General features: G+C 42.1%; 2 protein-coding genes across 3 annotated transcripts in view; one reads left to right on the plus strand and one right to left on the minus strand.

Annotated features, from left to right (window-relative positions):
• The first annotated feature begins 717 nt into the window (after window positions 1–717).
• The window catches only part of LOC118421294 (LIM homeobox transcription factor 1-beta-like), a 55,190-nt gene continuing 36,773 nt past the window's right edge, over window positions 718–19,134 (plus strand). Inside the window, exons 1-3 of one of the 2 annotated variants that reach the window (XM_035828528.1) lie at window positions 718–1,409; window positions 1,975–2,066; window positions 3,139–3,346. In XM_035828528.1, coding sequence (XP_035684421.1) covers window positions 1,988–2,066; window positions 3,139–3,346 — 287 coding nt within the window. In that variant the 5' untranslated portion in view covers window positions 718–1,409; window positions 1,975–1,987. The remainder of the gene's footprint in view (window positions 1,410–1,974; window positions 2,067–3,138; window positions 3,347–19,134) is intronic. The other variant, XM_035828527.1, reaches the window with a different exon arrangement.
• LOC118421291 (protein zer-1 homolog) overlaps window positions 14,635–19,134 on the minus strand; it is a 75,022-nt gene continuing 70,522 nt past the window's right edge. Inside the window, exon 18 of the mRNA XM_035828524.1 lies at window positions 14,635–18,983. Coding sequence (XP_035684417.1) covers window positions 18,862–18,983 — 122 coding nt within the window. The 3' untranslated portion in view covers window positions 14,635–18,861. The remainder of the gene's footprint in view (window positions 18,984–19,134) is intronic.

Below are 19,134 nucleotides of genomic sequence, written 5' to 3' on the forward strand. Positions count from 1 at the left end.
CAGGTATATGCAATAATGGGAATACAAGGACCCAACCCTCATTGGGCGAAACAACTTCAACTGTTTTATCATCATGTAATTACGTTAATATTTATACTATGGATGGAGTTATGTATCAGACTCGTGTACTTATATCATTCTGAAAATGTATTTTGTGATTTATACCAATCAAGTTCTAAAATGTTATGTAAACCCGTTTTTTTTGGGGGGGGATCGCTAAAGGGGGGCGAGATAGGGGGCGAGATCACAAGCCGGGGAGGGCGAGATCGCTAGCGATCTCGCCCCGCGATTTCGCCCCCGGGGGAGCGAGATCACGGGGGGGGGGGGCGAGATCGCTGTCACACCGTCAGTGGATTAGGATTAGACAACTGACACACGTTTACAATCAGTGGACAGTGGTACCATACTACCCACACTAGTCTCACAGACAAACGCAGATTGCACGCACACACTCACACTAGCACACACTGGCACAAACACGGCATCCATGGGGAGTGACAAATATATGAAGCAGCAGTGAACAGTGGTACCATACTACTGACACCATGTACCACCAACGGACAGTAGTATCATACTACTGACACACACACAGCGTTCACTATTCAACGAACCATAACATTCGTACAAAATGCATACATCAATAGAGAATATTGGCTTTTGTTGATGTTGATGTTGACAGTTAAATAAGGACATCTGTGAATTCAGACATTTCTATTTCCCCCTTTAAAACAAACCTTTCCCCACAACAGCTTTCTGTTACGGTTTTCTGTATGACTGATGGTTTGTTTCTGTAACTGATATGCCGGTATTTACTCGATCAAACTGCTAGTTTGACCACGTTGCCCCAACACGTCAGATTGTGTGATAACAGCGCATTTACGAGCCCCTGAGCTGAACGTAACTTCCCCTGTATACACACACCATACTACAGTCTGGTGAAGTCAACTTCCCTGTCTAGTTCTGGTGCAGTCTCGATCGCCGAGATACACAGGGAAGTATCGGCACAAAGAACAGATGAGACGTCGCGGCGCAAATGCAGTGAGATTGGACGTAATCAGATGATCTGCTACTCGGATGTTTATTGGACAACAAGGGTACACACTTCTTGACCCTTAACCCGTGTATAGCCTGGAATCGGCGTGGCTGAAGGAGACCCAGCCTCACCGCCTGCTTCCGTGCCCGGCAGGCACACGGTCTCTAACGCTCCCGAGAACGTGTCGACTCATAAATTCTGCTGGCGTGGTGATTGACAGTGGTCCGCCTACTTTCCAACCCTACCGGGCCACGTGATTGGGTCCGCCGGGGGGGTTGTTGTAGTTGTGGGCACTCGCCGTGCAGACGAGCTAAGTTCAGTCCTGTGGTACGCGCCGCCGTCCTGTCCGAGGGAGTACCGTGCGTCTGTCTGTCAGGTAAGCCGACCGTAAGTTGTGAGAGTACGATCAGGGCCGGGATCCTGCCCCGCTGTCCAGATCAAGTGGGTTCGTGTAGCGGTGATTATGTAGTCCACCAGGAGACTGGGGTGAAATGTCAAGAGCGCGCCTTAAATCGCAGGGAGGGGACGGACCTAAGCAATTATGTTACATTAATATCAAAATTTCACGATCGTATAATACACAACTTAGTGGTTAGTACCGTATATCTCCGAGTCTATGTTGATACGTCATAATTATATTGGTTGTATTCATAATGATGAATTGTGTTAAGGGTAAACTTGTGAAATAAGACAAGAAACCTTTTCTAGACTACTCTGTGCATGGGACAGTAGACCCAGCCATGAACTTATGAAGTATGAAGATTAGTAGACGTATTACAAGAGTGCTGCACAAGAAATGTGTTCCGACTGCAGTAGTACCGGGTCGGCTAAGCCAGCGCAGCATGTCAGCCTAGGGATCCGGGCCGATTTGCGGGGTCCCCACCGTGCAAATTCCCTGCAACAAGCGTGTCCTTATAAACCGTTCTGCTTCTCTGCGCCAGGCAACAGGTCGGGATGGAAGAACTCAAACTCACGCCTACCGTCAACGGTGCGGCCGAGCTGGACAACAACGCCAACATGGGCGATTTTCTGGGTAAGACGCCTTTCCTTTAAAACCATGACATTTTTATTCGCACATTTTTGTTCCAATGTGACCTTAGTTTTTATTACTGCCGCTATCTGAGTAGAAAAGTGATACGGAACCACGTCACCGACCCCCGATTAATTTCTGCCCGACTATACTCGGTCTTCAAGGCTTGCATTTCTCCGAGCATAGTGGAAGGCAACGTTTATCCAACAATCTGCGACACGAAATGTGGGAAGAAGACACAGTAATCCAGACTTCTTGGACACAAATTCGAGAGGACACATGACAGAGGGACAGTGTCGGCCATCTGTGGCTGTTAGTCGGGCAGGTCTCCCCACCAGGTGTTTGTTATGTTGTTTTCCTGTGTGTGTATACGGCAGGAGCTGTCATTGTGTCAAGGTAGACATCATAGAACCATATTTCTGTATCCGTTAAAATCGTCTTAAGGACATTTCCTACTCTTGTCTGAAAAAAAAAAAACAATTTTTAGTACATGTCAAGTCTGTTGGCCGTTGAAGTCAGTGTGAGCATTGTCACCGAGGGCTTCACTGGTCCCAAACGCCAGGGTCATATATGCCAATGTTTTAATATTCGTCGATTATAGGCCCCGATTCTCGGTACCTGCCTGCTTGGTAGCTGTACTGAAAGCGAAGCATATGTGAACTTTATTGCAGACCATCTCTACATTACCTGGTGCCCCGTGTATACATGACAACTTAAGATTGAAAATATTTTTGAGGTGGTATTCTATCTAAAACTGTGGAATCACAAAAAAAACTTTTTTAAACCTGGTGGTTACCAGACAGCTGGTACGTCAGGCCACAGAAGCCGTGTGTGGTGTGAAGGTCGCGGGGGGACGGCAGTGGTGGCCGGGCCGGACAAGCCTGCTGGCCTCCCGTCTTTTGGAGTCAAGAGAATAATGGAAATCTAAACCTAGGCTACGGGGAGGCTGTTTCTAACGGCGCCGTAGCGCTAAGCTGTTATTTGAACCAGTGATCTGTAACTTGACGAATGATTTCTGCCTAAGGCCAGAGAATGTCCCGATAATAATGCTACTGTCCTGTCATGTTGTTCCCAGGTCCCGGGTCTGGAAACCCCTCAGGCACCGCCGCCAAACAGGAGATGTGCGCCGGGTGTCAGAAGCCAATCGCCGACCGATTTCTTCTAAAAGTCGGCGACAACTGCTGGCACGAGAAGTGTCTACAGTGTGCTGTCTGTGGGCAGCGGTTAGCCAGGTCTTGTTATGTCAAGGAAAGAAAACTATACTGCAAGTCAGATTACGAAAAGTAAGTACAATATTTATATGCTGTTTAACTGAATGTAGTACAGACATTATTTGATAATTGAAATGTTAATGATGACCGTAATTAGATATTCATTGAATGTATGTGTCCCACAAGACGGCTTATAAGACGTACGGAGTAGTCACCTCTATTCTCCGTGTACGCCCGGCCTGGTCGTGGCACCTGCCCCACCGTGAGCATACCGATGCCGTTTGGTTTTGGGGTACTGGCTGGTACGCCTGGCTCTGTACGGCCCCAGCTCCGCCACAAGCCTGGATACAAAGCCCTGAAACGGTCCAGTGCCTTTAACCGTATACAATAAAGTCCCAATGAAGTCCCAATGGCCGGGGAGTACATTATACTACAGTTTTCACACATGAATATTACCTCGCCTGGGAATAGAAATTCAAACAGTAGGCGTCACTTCCATGGGGCATGTAATGAGAATATCATAACATAATATCCCCCAGAGTGAACAAAACTAATTCCCCAACGGGCAGAGCTTTAGGGCTTTAACAGACCAAGTATGTAAAAACCTCAGAGAAGTTTTCTCGGTGAAGTTTACTCATCAGTCCGTGACTACAAAATCACACAAAGCCTTATATTTGGGCTGGGTGGTTGCGGAGTTGGCGGCGTTTGTTGGCCAACTTTACACATAGTGTGGTTGAACAGAAGTGCGGCGGACGTTGGTCCCAGCCTGACAATGTTTGTTTTCTTTCTATCTACGTGAGTACACATGGCAATAGCTTGTACACCCGACATTTTCTAGTTTCTGTGGAAAACTTGCGTTGTTGGGAGAGTAGACGGTGGTGAGAAGGCGGGGCCATTACCTTTCTGCAATCTTGAGTCCGATCTTGTTACGACACCCGAAAGTACACACTGAAAGCAATGGGAACGGGACTGCCGGGAGAGCCGGGTAACGAAGCGGGCATGCCGCGCCTGCACCTGCTGTTGTGGGCGGGACGAGAAATAACTTATTTTCTTAGTGCACCTTCCTACGCAAAGCTAAATGTTTTCTCAAGATTTTCATCAAGGGCAATAACCACGCGCGCAATTCCGACTGTTGATAAAACCTGAAGTTTCTATTGTCTCGGGAAAGATTTACAACCGAGTGGGCATACATGTGGGCTGTCCTGAGCACGAACAGTTACAAATACTCACCACAAGGCCTTCCTACTGCAGCACTGGGGTGGGTGGTATAGTGGCGGGTAGCGACTGTTTAGAGTCTGTTGAACTACTAGTCTTGGATCAAAACTGATGCGACTTTTCCTAACGACTTGCACAAGTACCACTTTGGACCGTTGTAAGGCATCTAATACCAGGGGCACAACGTGATATCTGTCCACAAGGAACTTCTCTACAAGGAATCTCAAAGAAAATTTCAGCTAAGGAAAATGCGGGTTGAGCTGGGAAAATTATCTATGTAGGACTACACATCTAATGAACTTGTTTGCAACCAATCGAAGATGAAGTTGAGGATGTCTTATATCACGTCCTTGGTATGACCAAGGAGCAATATGTATAATGTAGTATCATGACGTCCCAGAAACGGGATGTCTTTCCACTTCTCTTTTTTCTTGGTCGGCACATGCTTTAAATTGTACGTTTATACAAAATGTGATACTCGGTTTTCTAGTTTCCTGTACCGTAAAGGCACCTGGGCTTCATGTGTTTTGCAGTGTTGGAGCCCTTCTACTTAGTACCGTGCCGGGGTTCACCACAATTGTGGGCCGGTTTATCAGTGTGCACGAGGTCTGCTCGACCAACCCCACACAGGTTTCCCCAGTGGACAGGGATGCTAATTTGTCCGGTGTCAGATGAAGCGTAATTTGCGGTAGTAGGAGAGATTTGCTAGGCATTATCCCATGTCACGGGTAGTCCGGACTTCCCGGCCGGCAAAAACTATCAAAATATTGGATCAGACGAAAAACGCCTGCCATTCTCTCCCGTGAACACGGATACAATACTTCATTTACACAAGAGTGGGCATCGGGATTTTTCCGTTCCCGGCCGGGTTGCCTGGAGCAGCGCGGCGGAGCGGTACCGGTCCCCGCCCGGGACGGAGCTACCTGTGGGCCGGCGGGATGGTGCCGCCCTGTCGCAGCAGCGCCTGGACAAACACTACTGTACCGACCGGACCTACACATGCACAACTAAAGACCAACAATGGCAAAAGTCAGGAATAGAACATCCTTAGTTACTTAAGCGATGAATTTCCGTAATTCCATATCCCAGGTCTTCATTATCTGAACGTAAGATAAAAGGTTGTCCATCCAAACGGCAGCTAAAAAAGTGCTCTTCTTTACCAGATAGGTATAATCTGTAACGTTATATATAACACAAAAATAACTTCAGAAAATGGGGGCAATCTGCTACTAATAAAACCAGACGACATCGCACATCAGTAGTTACGTATTTGTATGGTAGTAACGTTATACGAAGAAAAATCTACACAGCATTAGTCATGGACTTGTAGAACAATTTTCTTCATATGTGCGTACATACATATCTCCACGCCGCGTCTGGGAAATACAGTATATCAAACGGCGTTCGGTGGTCATTATCAACCACTTATCATATCGCTGCTTCTGTCCATGTCCATATCTCATAAAGTCACGCATATGATTCTACATTACGCATCATATCTGTGTCCGTGTGCCCGTGCGCGCACGCACATGTATGCGCGTGTGATTTCGAAAACTACGAAACTTTTAAAACTTAGTGCTTTTGAATAGGAATTAAACAGAAGCTTCTCATTCATATCAAGGAGCTTTCAAAAAATTTCACATTTTGTGTAGCAATCTACGATGTTCTCTTGCGATAATTCCTAACTTATTGGCTCTGAACCCAAGACATGGAATTAGACAAGTCAAAGGACGGTAAAGCTCTTTTGATGGTTATGTGTCGCTTCCCGAAGAATATATGTGCAATGGAGAACTTTCCTTAAAGTCCGGAGGCAGAGGTCACTAAAACGTCTAGTTCCGGAAACAGACAACCCAACTCCTCCCGACAGGGAGTCAGGAAAACCTATCCGAAAACATTTACACATGCCAAGCGCACTGTCATGGTTAATGGCATACACTGCCACAAATTTAATATCGTATGAAATGTGTATAAATATACCGCTGTTTGCTTCATCAACGTGCGGACCAGTATGGCATTAGTTACTTATATTACAAGTTCCAACTGCCATAGTGTTGAATCGGTGCTGAGTAGACAACTCGCCCGCCGTATGTTCAGTCTGTATTCCGAAGATAACTTCTATTCTTTCCAAATATTTATTTGAATGTTTGTTTTCTGTATTAGTCTATATATGTCGTCGAGAACAATGTTCGTGTTCTGTCAAAGTCTGTACTTTCGCCCGTTCTAACAAACACTTCCGTGCCCTCTTCATGCTGGCGTTCCAGTAGGAGGTAAACGGCTATATTCCCAGTTGAACTAGTACAATACCGCCTAATGCTGTCTATGGGTCGTGAAATTGTCATTGTCCACGCCCAAGTGTTTCCAGCGTTTGAGGTGCTTTGTGACATGGTGAGAATGGTCCATCGACGTTCCACAGTGTAGAACCCGTCGGTCAGGACAAAAAAAAGATTGTTTTTTTCCTATGTACTGGAACGTCATGTTGTGGTAAGATTGCTTTCAGTGTGACAGAGGGAGAACGCGTCTTGATGTTTGTACTTAGTTAGCACGATAAACTGTATATCTGTGGTTATTTTCAGACCACAAAGAGCTCTTCCTATAAAGGATTAACTAAACTTTATCTAACCAACACTACAAATAAGTTGGGACGTACCCCAAATTTTTAGCTCTTCCTAGCCTGTGTTGTACGGGTTACATCCCAAGTGAAGCTGTACTTGCAGCGTTTCGGGTACTACCATGATCGAATGTTTTGATAAGTAGTGGATTTCTCTCTGTAACAAAACTACCCTGATCTTCTTAAATTCCTGCTAGGGGCTAGGAAACCAGGGCTTACATGTCACCACTGTTAAATGTTGTAAAAGACACGTTTTAGATAAAGTCGTCCGTCCACCACGTTCTGTCTGTCTTCCGCGTTTTGCCACACTATCTGGCGGGACGTCTACATACACGAGCGGGCCTGCTGGTTTATCTGAAAGTTTAACAGAAATACGGGCTAATACCGAGGCAGAGAAGACACTTAAACATGTACTAGCAAATTGTCTGTATGAACAATTTCTTTTCAGATCAAGTCATCTTTTAAAGTACCATCATGATAGCGTACTTCTCCCAAGTGACGCATTCTTCTCTCACTTTACTACGTGCCATCCCCATATCGAACATAACGAACGAAGAAAATTACAGCTTCCCAAAAGCAAGGAACACAGAAAAAATGATCAAAACGACAAACCGAGAAGTTGGGAAAGCGATGTTTTTGGGGCAGAGTTTGTCTGGGGTCGTCGCTATCTACCTGTCTGTCCATATGGGGCCATTCACACACGGCGGGAGCCGCGGCGGGCGGGGAGAGGTAGCAACAGGCGATGTTATCTGCGTGTCAATCCCAGATAAACTGTTACATGGCGGCCCCATATATCACCCTGGCGCTCCGTGCTGGACTGAAAACTGCGGCTTGAGCTTCTGTCGTGTCACAACGTGGAAAATAAGTAAAAAATATCGTGATTCCATATTCACAGACAACGATGGGAGAATTTCTTCCTCCGTGTGTACTAGAATAAAATCTCGGCGAGGACGCCAACGCCATAGCTAGAACTTCACAGAACGAGCATCTACCAGGAACATGCTAGATGATAGATCTGGATTTTTTTTTTCGATATTGTAACTTATTTTCTGAACGAATGTTTTATACCGTGGAAAGTTCTGATGCTATGGTGCATATTTGATTGAAATAGATTTACGTCTTCTTGATCCTCCGTTTGAAGTCTAAAATACTGGAACATGAAAATGAAAATGGCGACGTGATGATGAGGACGGAAAAAACAGTAAATCTGAGTTGAGACACTAGCGGCAACCATGCCAGCTATCCCGCCTGATGCCAGCGGCAGGGTGCGAGAGGTGGCGCGGCCGCCAACTGGAGCTCACACATGGCCCACAGCAACACAACCCGTTGAGACTCTGTTTTGCTGCCAATGAACTTCAAATTTGTCAGTGTTTAGCTCAGAATTCGTTGCATGCGGAGGCGAGATTCCTGCTCCCGGCAGAGCCTTCCCTAATGCATTCAAGACGTTCTCCGCAATACTCAACACTGGAAAGCAACCAATGAACTGCAGATAGATTTGGGATATAATTGAAATGATTTGTATTTGAAAATCGTTGATCTGGTTTTGATTTTAGTCCGGCGGGTGTGCTGAGGTTGAACTGATGATTGGCATGTGGGCTGGGGACTTGTACGGCAACAGTTCTGTACAATTTGTTTGTACGGAGAAGGGCCGAAATCCTCGATGTTATAGCAAAGATGGAGGAGCGATGGAAACAGTTTAAGAACACCGGGCAAAAGTCTTTGTGCAAACTGAGTCTTTGATCAAAATTCGTTGATTCTTAGGCGTACTTTTCTTTCTTTTTTACTCTTCTTTGGTTTTTCTTCTTTTGTCCTTGCGGTCTCTGTAGTTAACTACTGACGGATTCTAAGCTTAGGCGGTACACAAGAGAATTTCAATCGTCTGATCTTCTTGTTACGTTGAAGAATCCGTGATTTTTCTAAGGGTCTAAAGCGGACACAGTTGCCTGCACATATGTATTGGGAGCGATATTTTCTCGTACGTACTGATGATTTGACATCCCCACAAGCTGACATGGATTGCGGGACTTGTGGCGGCTGGCGGTGGCAGGGCCCAGGGCGGTGCAATATCAGCCGGCACGTTATCTCGGCCACACAACACCTGGGACCTGCTGCCGAGACGGACCGTTTAAAAAAGTTTTCAGAGCCGAAAGAACTCACCTGCATGGAAATTGCCAAGGCAAAATTAAGGTTTTATGAAGAAATGTTGTTTCCGTGAGGGGCAGAAGAACTTTGAGAGCGATCGGGGCGGGCGCTGTTGCGGGAAATGTTGAAAAGGTGATCATGAAGGCTCCGGATGTAGAACAGATATAGCAGCAGCTTCTTCACAAGTCAGGCTACTGGGATCATTACGTAATAGAAAAAGAATCAAGTCTTTTGGTCCCGTTGGTTCTTTGTATAATGGACAGCCACATAAAGTTTTATGTCTGCAGGTAAGTTTGTTGGAGGGTCCGTGCGATAGTTGCAGCCCTGGTGCGGCGCGCCGCGAACCTGCACAGTTGATATGCCGGCGGTATCAGACAGGTCTCGCTCACTGGATGCGCAATAGCCTTGAACAATTGTCCAATATAATTTTCACATAAACTACATATCACTTTATTCCACTCCAGCAGGACACAATTACCCCACAAGGATGGGAAAATTGGTTTATTATTACTAGGGTTATGAAGATTTATGTAGAAGCCCAGCTTAGCGTGAAAATGTCCAGGCGCGCGCGCTGCGCAGGACATAAATCAGCCCAGCAGACGTGGCCCAAGTAGTCCAGGTCTTATTACCCGAGCCAACAGAGTCATGTAACGGCGCACGTTTCGCGCTGATCGTTTTATGGCTCTGATATTGGTTTCCTCGTGCTTGTAGAGCCGGCAGATATGGTTAATATTTGCCACACAGGTGACAAATGGGAGAACATTTAACCTTACCTTCAAACGTTATTGCGTTTTCAACTGTCCGGCCTGGCCTCACTAGAGGCCCAGGTCAGTCTCTTCATATGTCGGTGAGATATTAACTACAAATAGAATGATATTTCTGTAGGATCCTTGATGTTTTACCCAGTTGGCCGTGCTGCGTTCCGCTATAAGGTGGAATAGAAGGTACAACGTAACTCTAAGATGGTTGAAGAATCCCATGTCCATGCCGTTTAGTGTTTGGACAATTTGGAATGATCCTGCGAGTTCGCACTAAAGTTCTTCACACTTTTGGACAATTTGGAATGATCCTGCGAGTCTACTTCGGTAAAACGAAACACTTCTGTAAGATAGCAAGTATTATCCATACTTTTAGTACACATATCATTACTATCATCATAATTCTGACAGACATCAAACTGTTACTATGAGGTAGGTTCATCACTTGCAGTACATGCATATATGTGGCTTGTACAATCACTTTTTTCAATCAAAGCCCATTTCCAGGGATGGAAAATAAACAATAAAATAGCTAGCTGAACCCTCTTAAATGGGATTTTCTAAACATGTTTCATTTCAAAAGTCTAAAATAATAAAAATGAATTTGTTTCTGCGTGTGAGCAGCACAACTGGGTCAATGTGCCGTCCCATAAGTTGAAACACAGATGATTGAGTTTGAATGATTTTTGATATTGGATTAGCCTGGGTGTTAGAAAGAAGTGACTTCTGTTCTGTCCACCAGGTAGCTTCAAACTGCATATAAAAAGTAGATCAGGAGCCTTGGGATAGAGTTACCTCCAGTTTTAGTTTTGCAATAATCTTTTCTTACAAGCCTCTATTCCCGTCATCTTTTTTGGTCCAACTCATTTTCTAAAAATCTTAGATGATTCCATTAGTCCATTTCTAGACTTTCCCTCTATCTCTCTAAGTCCATGCATGGTATTGAGGACGAGTTGTGTCATTGCCAACCACTTACAGTTTAGTACCAAAATAAGCACTACCCTTTATTTGACTGTACACACCATGTAGGCAAAACATTGAAATGTTTGTTTGACATGAAACACATTATCTCACATCTCCAAACACATCTGCACCCATAACATCCAAACTTACTACAGCTTCTTACACTGACAGCTTCATTAGGAAGTTATCGGCAATCTTTCTGTACAGTGGTGAAAATGATCTGATGCACCATTCAATTGATGTGGAACTTGGGTCATGGTCCTGAATCTACAAATATCTTCCTAAACAGGATGTGGAGAGTCCGGCCTGAGGGCAGGGATGCTACTGACCAGAATAAACACTGAAATCATATTCCAACCTGTCAGACAGCTCAAAAAGAAATGTCGGCTGACATAGTGGGGAGGATGCGATATTGCATAGACGACCCTTTCAGCGTGTTTACGATAAAGTCAGGTAGAAGTCTGATTGTGATATTGCGGGAGAAGCCTGCAGCAACTTGTGTGTAGTCTTGGTGAGTAACTGTCAGAGGAGAAGGCCTGACTGCGTGATGCTCGGTGACAAACTCATCACAAGGTGTTCATTAAAAACTCTGCCCTGGTCAGCAGGTGGAAACCTGGCCTGAGAGATGGCTGGACCTCAGAAGGAAACCTGGAGGGGTCATTATATGTATTGATCAAAAAAAGAACCATCAATTCTACCTAAAATCACATAAGAAGATTGGATTGAAAGTGGATTCACAAGACAACAATGAAGGCTTGTTATTACCATCATTGCCTTTAACAGGGATAACAAGAAACTTGAGAGACATAGTTGACACCAAATAAAATGAAACAAAACAAAACAAAACAAAATAAATGCATTCAGTAGAACTGTCATTAAACAGCTATGATGATCTATTTAGACATTTTAACCTGTGCTGATTTGTTCATGTTTTCCTCAAAATGATAGCAATGAATCATGCAATGAAAGACAGGATCTGCTTTAGAACTTCTTGCAAGCCGTTTTCAAAGGAAAATTAATTCCAAACAAATTCTTTCAATTAAAATCTGAAGGACCTTCTGTCATGACATGGTAAGAGTTTTGCTGTGTAGACATCAGCAGTGGAGTACTGTAGTGTGCATGCTGAGGGAACAAAAGGGTGTGGAGTCAAGGCAGGGCACATGCAGCAATATCTTTCACACCAAAGAAAAAACAAAGGTGGTGATCTAAAAGACAGGTGTCTGTGAAATGACTATTGTCTGTGCCGTTCCTTTCATTTGAAAGTGATAAAAGTCCATGACATACAAAGCAAATATTTACTTGTTATGAAGTGCCCTTTTCATACCTTTATCTCTAAATAACATGACTTGACAGGCTAATAACATAACAACCCTACATTGTGCTTTTGGATTGGTGACACAATTACCCATGATGACCACTGGCACGAACATATTATTGCTTTAAATCCCTGCTACAGTCCCACAAATACAAGGGTCTCTCCACCCAGGATGTGGGCATTCATTACCAGTGGTGTAATGTGTAATGGGGCATGGGTCTGGCCACAGGAAGATAAGGATCTATAGTAATTCAATCATCTCTAGGGAACACACGGTTTTACCAAGTTTATCAGACATATTAGAATTGAATAGTGATCATTGCTGTCAAAGGTGGGATATTTCTAATACTAGTTCACCTTTATCTGCGGGGTAACCTATATTCGTTGTTTTCTTAAAATCGTTGTTTTCTTAAAAAGCGGTATTAAGGATATCAAGTCGAAGGAAGATAGTTCAAAATTTCAATGTTTTGAATAGGACTTGCTATTCCAAAATGCCGTTTTTTTTTCCATACAACGGATATAGTTGAACCCTCGGATAAAGGTGAACTAACATTAACAATTTTGTAATTTGAGCTGTAAAATTTGTCATCACATCAAGTTAAATCACCGCTTTCTGACAAGTGTACATTGTTTGTGTAGCATATTTTATCTTGAATGTCTTATTTACATGTAACATTAATGTATTGCCTTTGTCCGGAACTGAAAATTTTGCATAAAGGAGGGGGTGGGGGCTTAAAATTGATCAAATAATTTGTGCACCACAGTAGTATTTGGGTCCAGTATGAAAGCCAAGTGCTTAATTTGACATATAAAGTGGTGGTGATGACTTCTGGCAAACCTGGATGCAGGGAGTTACTGCAGTGCAGACACTGGGACATTGTGCAGTGGATCCATGCTGGGTGGGTCAAGTCGCCGACCCTAGGGGCAGCTGCCCCATGGCAGCAATTGCTCCATCTCTAATCTGAGAATACAAACAGCGACTGCACCATTTGTAGTAACAGCAAATGCCAAGATGTGACTTCCATACTAATGAACTAGAATGTTTCTCTTCAATACAGCCTTTTTTGGTCCAGTGGTTCATTCTAAAATTCTTTCTTTAGGGGGGAAACATAAACTTTAGTAAAAAAAATATGTAATGTTACTTCTACCATTGCCCCCACTCTGGGAACAGTGCTTGGAAATTTCTGTTATGTTTTGTTAACATCTGGGAGGTAATGTTAGCTGCAAGCACTCTAGAACAAAGGCTGTATAGATCAGATTATACTTATTTTCTTCAGCATCACCAGCATGTCATCAGGAAGGTAGTGTCAGACCATCCAGAAATCATTAGCACATTGTTTTTATAAAATTTGATAAGTCTTATCACTCATCATATTTCCAGTCTGAAGGATATTTAGAATACACAGTTTGAACTCAGTTACTTCCCTGTTCTAGATATGCATTATAAATTAGTAGAAATTAGAATGTTTTGCTTCAGTTTTACTTTAAATACCTTTGCCAAGGAGATTATGTTTCCATCAGTGTTTGTGTGTGCTTGTCTGTCAACACAACAGAACTTGGGAATGCCTGGATGGATTGTGTTGGTGGTATGTGGTTAGATCTTGATGAGATCTCGAAATGATTACTAGACTTTGTGCCCTTGTGGCTCTTATGGTACTGCAGCATTCTATGGTACTCCTGTAGAACTTCAGGTTTTGAGATATCGTGTTCTGGATAAGCTATGGTCATCATTGGTATAAAGTTCACAACATTTCTTAGCTCTTGTTGTCAGAACAAAGTGACATAAGTTTGGGCCAGTGGGTAGCTTTCTTCAAAACCCAAAACTGCAAAGGTGTTTCAGTTGCAGGCTTTGAAATTTGATAATTCAAAAAGGGAAGAATGAATTTTCATGACTTTTTACCTGTATGTAGTAGATACATGTAACTTTGATGAAGACTTTAATATTAGTATGCAAATTAGGATTTACTTTGCATAATTGATATACGTTTCAATTGGGCTAAATGGTGGGAGGTTCACACTCTGTAAATAAGAAATATTTTACTTGGCTTCAGAGGAACATCAATGGATGGATTATGCAAATCATTACCTAATTTGCTTATGTAAATGTGAAAATATCATAAATGAACTTAATGTTATATTCATAGTAGTGACACATGTAGGTTAGATAAAGATGAATATTACCAGACACAGCTTTCTGGAGAAAGGTATTTGCAACATTTGAAAGGAGAAAAAAAATTTCAATTTGAAATTATGCTATTGTGAGACTTCTTTGCAAATTACTTAGCAAAGGTATGAAGTCATGGAACTCTAGTTTCATCTCAAAGAAAATGAGCTATAGTATACAGAAATATGACAGATAGAAAGCTCAAAACATTTTTATTAAAATATTGCATACAAGCATTTTTTTTTGTATTTGATTTTCATAGAAAAGATAACATTTATTGTATCCTAAGTACCTTGATGGGTATGTACATTGATCTGACTGTTCTTGGTTGGAGCAAATTAGAATTTGGAATCTAGATGAAAAAAGATGGGGAATTTGATGAGAAGTGGCAGGTGAATTGGCCAATATTACATTGCCAATATATAGTAAGAAAAACAATTCTCAACACAGCAATTTCAGTTGGATGCTAAATATCATTTTCTCGCAGCTTCAAAGAATACATTGAGCGATGCCCAAATCAAGATGACAGTATGTATGAGATGTAATCAAATAACTGCAGCCTTGATGCTGGGATGAATACAGAATGTTATACATAAAAATCAACTTGAAACATAGAGGTGTCTTTAAAAAAGGGGTAAATCTTTATTTTAAAAAAATCATTCTTTTAAAGCTCCATGTATAAATCTAGTGCTCTTAGATCTATCAAATGCCGAATGTTCTACTTATTCAGATACTCTGAGAATTCAGACAGTATCAAATCACAAATCAGCATATCTAGCAATCCAGAAAACCAGATGCCATAATCTTCAATTCAGACACCCTTCCTCATCTAGAAGAGAACTGGGGCATCTGCAGTGTGCTTCAGGTATGGAAAAAAAGTCAATCATCTATAAAGCACAAAAAAAACACACCTGGTCCAGTACAACGAAAATTGTGGGAATATTGCATCCTGTTGCATTGAAATGCAGTGCTCTAGACTAAATTTTCAGATGTTTTTAAAATTTTTTAAATTGAAATTATACATACAAAGGGGCTTTTCTGAACAATGCAACAAATCTGGAAGGTGATCTTCATATTCTGTGGTTTCTGGTTATTTGTTTGTTAAGAATATCCTTCCAACCAAGGTCACTTTGAAGGCAGCTTTATTGCAAATCACTCTTGACTTACATTTGTATTCTTTATGGCAATCAAGCTAAATGTATGTGGTCTTTGTGTAGAATTACCCAGGTGAATTTGAATATTGTCTAATATGTATAATAATATATAACATATATGAGCAGGAGGGGTTTGCCTTCATTTAAGTCAAGTTTGCAACTAATGGTAATGTCTAAAATGTAAAATTTAAGGAAATTTATTTGTTGTTTTTAAAGAAACCTTTTATCAAAGTGAAAGAGGATTCATTTACATACATGCTCACAAGTGTTTCTGTGTTATTAATGCTCTCAGTAATAGTAGCAAAAGTTGCCACTTTATGAATTGATATAGAAAACAGGACATTAATCCTAAGCCAGACTTGCTTCCTTATCAAGGAAAGTTTGTGGTGCAGACTAAACTTGAGGTAGGGCTGCTGCCGTAGCTTGTCTGTTTTGTTCATGTGCGAAATAAAGATAAAGCCGGGGAGTTTACAAATCGCACGAATCAGAGGAAGCCGGTGGTGTTAACGTGAAGTTAATTACCACTAATGTGCAGAAAATATTATGCCTGGGAGCAAGGCAGCTTCACATGCATCATCTGGTATTCCCCATGGTCCATCCTTTGCCTTGATAAGCACCACAGATTTATTATGCTGGTTGAACAGCTGGAGGCTATGTGTGTTGGATTTAATAGAGGCATAAAGGGGAAAACTGTGCACAATTTAGGAATCAACCAGATGCTGTCTGTATCTACTAGTCTTAAGGTTTAAGACACATGTTAGCACCCAACTGTAGCTAGCTAATTTTAAAAAAATGCAATTATTATAGTTTTCCAATTGCAGAAAAGGCATTTGCCCAACTGATAGTCTGAGTCAAGTGAGGACTATGGGGTCAATGTGCTGATTTATACAGTGGCTTCACTGGAGAATCGATGAAAGACAATTGCCTGAAACCTTTACTGAGATGAGGCACCAAAAATTCTGATTTCATCTAGTGGCAAGAAACCCTGGAAGCTAATGCCAGCTTTCACCACAATTTAAATCCTTTGCATCCTTATCACTCAATAATTAGAGAGACTTTCCCTGCTCCAATTAAACCCCCTAATGTTTCTGCCAATATTTACGTCTGCCAGTGTCAGCCAAAGCAGTTGGTGCTGCTACGCCAAGTTTGCCTTGGGTGTTTGGGGTTCAAATTTACAGATAGCTGTTGATGGCAGTGTCAGCAAATTTGGCTCTAGAGGGCATGTGAGACAGGTTTCCAAGAGAAACATTTGGCACATTTTCTGACAGTACAGATCTTCACTACAAACTGGATCTAAGGTTTACGTAAGATTCTAACCCACAGACTACAGACTTGACTGGAGAGCAAGTTAGAGCAGTTTTCGGTCAACATATTTAAACTTTGTTGTTGATATGTGTATGCATTAATATCACCGGGGATGTATAACAGCTGCTTAGTCTATGGACCTGTGCATGATATTTGTGGCAAGAAAAAGTAGATGTGAAAAATACCAATGGGCACAACCAACCTTTTTAAAATCTTTGCATGATATCAAGGTATGGTCTACATGAATTAGGTATCATTTAAATATGGGAAACTGTACTTTCGTATAATGAATGTGTCTGTACAATGTACACTATCATTACCAGAGTAATAAAACAACAAACCAGAAGGTTATCTGAAAGTTATTATTATTAATAAGGAGGGGATTACAACCCCGCCTTTAAATATATGATAGTCTATGTTTATATTAGAAGAAAACGATATAAGAGAAAGTAACCATAAAACAGAAAAAAATTTGTTCACATCAATGACCTTTTTAATATTCAATGCAGTGAGTGTGAGTGAGTGAATTGTAAAGAATAATCAAAATAAAAGTAATCAGGTGTGCAATACAAAAATTAGGATGAGAGCAGTACATGTATATTGATTTTCTACTGCCTGATAATGTGGCAAAAGAATTATTCCACATTCAAAATGTAGTCATCAGTTCTGTATAAGAATGGCCTATAGGTATTGTGGTGGAGCTAAGCCTTGTGCTCCCCTCATCCCGGGCTTAGAAAGGTTGATCTCTTCTGCTGACAGAGAAAAGCGGCCAGTTCTGATGCCACCTGCACTATTTTGTATTGGATAACACAGCATACACTGGATGACTATTGAAAGCTGCTGGGTATACACAGAATGCCTATAGAATCTCTGTCAGGTGTGACCGACCCTCTCAGAAGGGCATCCATGGGGTATGTCCAACAGCCTCGCCTTCCGTATAAACACCACAGTCATGTTTACATAGGCCCAGGGCACCACAGCTTTCAAAGGGAGGCTTTGCTTGTGTTTGGTTCGATCAGAATACATTGTACTTTGTATTAACAGAAAGTCCTGGGTACAAAGGAAAGCTGAGAACTCTCAAGAGGTCAAGGTGTGGGCATTTAACTCCTGAAGTGGAAACTTATTCAGCCTGACCCAGGGGCCAAAGATCCCAAATGCTCCAACTTAATGTGGAACAATATCAAATTATAAATCATTATACATACCCCTGTATCTGCTTATGCTTGGTGATGAAATTTAGCATCATTAACAACTGTATAGATATAATGATAGATATTTCAAGTTAGTTAATTGAGGACTTGAACAACTATGATTTTTACTGCAATTCTCACTTGATGCAGAGTTACATTATCTAACAAAAAATCTCTCTGGAGAAGTAAAAAAAAACAATGTGCACACTGCACACATACAGAAAAACCTTAAAAACAAACAAGTAAAATGTGTTTTGCAACTAATGCATGCTTTCATGTTGGTTTAGTTCAGTTCAGTTCATGTAGGTACTCTAGAATAAGTCAAACACTATACCCTACTGTCACACAAAGTTTAAAAAAAAAAGAAATTTGAAAGTGCCTAGGAAATCACTTGGAGGATTCCAAAGCATGACACTGGCTTCTACTCTCCTTGCATTGTAGCCATAAATCCTTTAGTAGCTAAATGACTGGGTACAGTAGAGAAGATGTTGATGTAAGGAATATCAGGCAATGTCATGTACAAGCAGAACTTCAAACACCTGCCTAGCAACTGAGAACATCACAGAAATAAAAGGATGATATATGTGGAGTTGTTGGTGTCTTGTCCTGGGGGCATCTCTACCTCCTGCTTACCTTTCGTATCCCCCACAGAAGGCCCTGTTTCATTTACTATTCATACTCTGTGCCACCAGTCTCTTGCGGGGATATTAGATGGAGCTCATATGCTGGGGCCTTACACTGGGACATACCAGCCCACTCCTGGGTTTTTATCTCTAATTTGTCAGCTGATGGCTGGTAATTACTTTCAGCAATTCCAGATCTGACAGGCTGAAGATGAAGCCAGTCTTGGGAGTTGGGGACACTCTTGTCACGTCCGTGGAGGTTGTCCTGGAGTCTTGCAAAAAATCACAACAAGTCTTGGAACAACATTCAATAATTGAGGATTACTTGATGAGCATTCAGTGTCAGGGCCAATTACATGTAGACATTCGAATGTGTCAATGGGAGGCTTAAATCTTAAATCAAGACCCAGCAGTGCATGCTTC

This window comes from Branchiostoma floridae, chromosome 8 (genome assembly GCF_000003815.2).
Source record: "Branchiostoma floridae strain S238N-H82 chromosome 8, Bfl_VNyyK, whole genome shotgun sequence".
NCBI classification, from domain to species: Eukaryota; Metazoa; Chordata; class Leptocardii; order Amphioxiformes; family Branchiostomatidae; genus Branchiostoma; species Branchiostoma floridae.